The 3,871-nt window shown below is 38.6% G+C and overlaps 1 protein-coding gene across 1 annotated transcript; it reads right to left on the reverse strand.

The window, feature by feature from the left end:
• Positions 1-794: 794 nt before the first annotated feature.
• Positions 795-3,500, reverse strand: LOC108341002 (laccase-3). The gene is made up of 6 exons (XM_017578598.2): positions 3,197-3,500; positions 2,943-3,094; positions 2,503-2,747; positions 2,225-2,353; positions 1,030-1,980; positions 795-932 (listed from the first exon to the last, which is right to left on the reverse strand). The coding sequence occupies exons 1-6, from the start codon at positions 3,308-3,310 to the stop codon at positions 802-804; spliced, it is 1,722 nt and encodes a 573-aa protein (XP_017434087.1). The 5' UTR covers positions 3,311-3,500; the 3' UTR covers positions 795-801.
• Positions 3,501-3,871: the final 371 nt, after the last annotated feature.

Raw genomic sequence — 3,871 nt, forward strand, 5'->3', positions numbered from 1 at the left:
ATTTGAAGTAATTTTTCATTGTTTATGAATCTTAAGATTCAAGTTTTATCTTGTTGATTAACAAATTGAATATTGATTTGGTGACCTTGATGTCCGTAGTTGCAATAACTTAAGTTATCAGTTCGATCATCTTTAGTTGCCACTGGGATTATTCTGTTGTATTTTTCTTATGGAGTATCTTTGTTTGTGACTTTGTCTGCATGTCTTTGATTAGACTATCTCCAGGGAAGCTTACTTGCTAGAGTTTGCTGTTATGTTCTTTAGTTTCTTATTATTGTGCATGAACCTTATAACATGGCAGTTGATGCATGCTGTGGATTTAGACCATCATAGAGGTCCAATGATTTCTTTGCATGTTAGGTATCAGGAACAGTCAGGATGAACTTCACATTTTTGTTCATGTTGACCTGGTAAAAATTAAATGTACCATGTTTTATGTTGTTCGGACTCCTTTTTACAGAATAGTACATCTTCACATTGCAACAAGTGCACAATTCTTCCACTGTAGGATATGAAATCGGGTTCTGGTACTGAAATATTTTTTTTTCTATCACTGGTCAGAATTGTATAGTTTTTGTCACTGAAATATTAAATTTGTAATAATAAGACATCATTTAAATATTATTTTTCTTTAAATAGAGTTACAGTGCCGTCTAATCAACATACCACAAACATACAGCTCAATTAAGCTTAATTTAATTCTAGTATGGGAACTGCAGAAAGCCATACTGTCTGTTTGGCAAATTCTTGAACTTGTAGTACACAACAATAAATTTATTAACTACTGATGCTTTCTTAACCTTAACATTGGGGTAGATCTGGCGGTGGAGGTAGTACTGACTGTGAAAGGCCGACTCCATTTTCTACCAGAAGTGCCATGCCCAAACCCCAATTCAGATGTGAGTCTATGTGGCAATGGATGAACCAAATTCCTGATTTGCATTAGTGAAAGAAAACCATGGAATAGATTAATATGTGATGCTGGTACAAACTGCAGAAGCAAAGTTTTACAGTACTACAATACGTTACCTGGATTGTCAGCCACAAAACGAATAGCCACCCATCCTCCAGGAGGCGTTCCAATGGTGTTCCTGACAGGTGGGTCTACAAGATTGAACTTGAGTGGATCAGTAGCTGGGTTGAAGTTGCCAAAACCTGAACCGACTACAAAGAAGTGGAATCCATGAACATGCATAGGGTGTTCCTCTGTGGTCACTATGCTTGTGTCTTGCAGAACAATTTGCATCTTCGAGCCGTACTTCACCTTGTAGAGCTTAGTTCCCCGTGAAGGTGTCCATAGCCCCCTTGGTACATTCCCAGTATAATCAAATTGTACAGGGGGAACAGGGGGAAAGTCTGTGGTGAAGACACCGGGTATTCTTTCATAGTACGCTTGCATTAAGGAGGTGGTTCTTGGAAGTTCAAATGATACATTGTTCATGCTGGCTGTGAAGCGGGTTCCGTTCGGTCCTTGACACCGGGGACTATTAGGATTCGTGCAATTGATTAATCCCAACCCCACTATGAAATATAGATTCACATCAACTTTCGTAAAGACTTTAATCTGAGTAAGCCCCCTAATCCTAGCAGTGAACGCAGTTGCAGTGGCAGTGTCGTTGAAGGCAGGCAAAGCTGGCAAGACTGGCCTTGATCTGTTTTGGCTACTGCGTCTAGTAGATCTGTATTCTAGGATTGCAGTGGTGGTGGTATTGTCAAACGGAGCATTCACAGCAGATTCATAGGCGCGTGCTGCCATGTAGTAGAGACCTTGGGGTTGATCAGCAGTGACTAGGACATTGAATGTCTGACCAGGTCCTATCATGAGGACTGTGGTTCTAAAGGGCTTGGTATATGCTGCATCTGTACCAACCACAGTCATGCTGTGGTTGGCAATGGAGAAGAAAAGTTCTTGATTGAGTGCAGTGTTGATGATTCTCAACATAATTGTCTCCCCAGCTTCTACTGGAACACGCACAGTTCCTGCATTGTGTGTTCGTTACATCAATGAATCTGGAACCTCTCTCAAAATAGAACTGCTTTTAAGGTAGTTAAGAATTTAACCTTAACCTTATTCAGCTATCTTTCCTTTTTAAGACTTTATTATAATAAAAATAAACTTTAAAGGTTCAGAAAATCTGCCATTTGAAAATAAGTTATCAATCATTTTAATATCCTTTTCAACCGTTAAGGAATGCTGGCACACACTGAGTAGTAATTTTCACACCTTGGCTTGAGCATCTGTAAAGATCACCAGGTTGCCCATTAGTGGTATATGCAACAGATGAATTTGGAGGTAATCCTGCAAAGTCTGCCTGCCTTTGGAGAAGCACAATATCCGAATCAAACCATTGCCCTGTGGCAGCAACACGGTAAAACTGTCATGACACTAAATGAGAAGCTCATTCGCATTTTAAATGTTTTTCTCTAAGTTATAGTTTGTTCACAGTGGAAGGAGATTCATCATTCAAGTGAATTGAGCAGAAGATGATTTTAGAGATGTACCAAGAAGGAGGGGAAATTCTTGCTTAGGCACAGAGAAGGGATAGGCAGAACCCAATCTGGGATGGATGATGAAAGCTCCATAAACAGTGGCTCTCAGGAAGCCAGTATGAGCATGCCACCATAATGTCCCTTCCTGATCCCTGATTCTAAATCGGTATGTGTAACTTCCCCCCGGTTGAATGGGACACTGAGTTACATAACTCGGCCCATCTGCCCATGGATTTCGCAGCATCCTTAACCCATGCCTGAAGCACATAACCCATTATCACTTTGTGAGGAAGATCAGATTTATGCTTCAGTATGTATCAATAACATAGTATATCGACTTATGGACCAACTATTTATTGTTACATTAGTGTGGGGAAAAGTTCTGACCGAAGAGTATGATATTCAAGCATTAGTTCCATGTGAAAGTGAAAGAGAAAGATGATGCTATGTACCAGTGGATGGAGATGTTGTACTGTGCTGCATTTACTACTTTGATTATCACAAAATCCCCGTTTCTAGCTTCCACTGTTGGCCCCGGGAACTGCCCATTGACAGTGATTATGCTTTGGGTTTTGCACAGCCTCGTCACTTGCCTAGCTTGAACCTATTTCACTCAAATTATGATGGAATGATAATTACTAAAGACCTCTAACCATATTAAAGAAATGTAGAGAATAATTCATGATATAATTGAATCAGAACTTACAACAAATTCATGGAAATGTAACTCCGTAGCCGAAGCCAGGGAAGCAATGAGAGCAAACAGGGCTAGTACGAACCAAGAACAACATGGCTTACCAAGGAGGTGGAAAGTCTTCATTGTTGTTCTGGTTTTGTTTAATTGTGTTTCTTGTGCTGAAGGGGGTTTGTTTTAAAATGCAGCTATTTTGTAGACTTATAAATAGGGAAATGCCTGGAAAGAGAAATACTTCTGTTGAGTCATTATATTTTAGTCAACAAGGTTCTTAATATTTAGTAATTAGTCTAACAAAGTAGAGGACATGCATGGTGCACAGAGCAATCAACTGTAGAATGAATACTAGATTGTGTTATTTTTAGATGAAAAGAGACGCAAAAGATTAGAAATACATCTTTAGTTAATAAATGTGTTTTCTTATGGTAAGATACTTGCAATCTTCTAAGCAGGTCCATCAAACTATGTGTAGGAAAATAGAAAGATTAGACTCAACCAAACCAATATTTCCACATCTCATTACTGAGAGAGAAAGGAAGTTTTCAATATTTGTTTTGCAAGGGTACATAATTCTTTATCTCAATAATTAAGAGTTTGGGAGCAAATTTATAATTATCATTTAACTGTCTTCATTCATATTTCTTTTAAGCTAGAGAAGGTTAATGATTTTCAATTTTCATCACTCCT

Source organism: Vigna angularis, chromosome 6 (assembly GCF_016808095.1).
Source record: "Vigna angularis cultivar LongXiaoDou No.4 chromosome 6, ASM1680809v1, whole genome shotgun sequence".
NCBI classification, from domain to species: domain Eukaryota; kingdom Viridiplantae; phylum Streptophyta; class Magnoliopsida; order Fabales; family Fabaceae; genus Vigna; species Vigna angularis.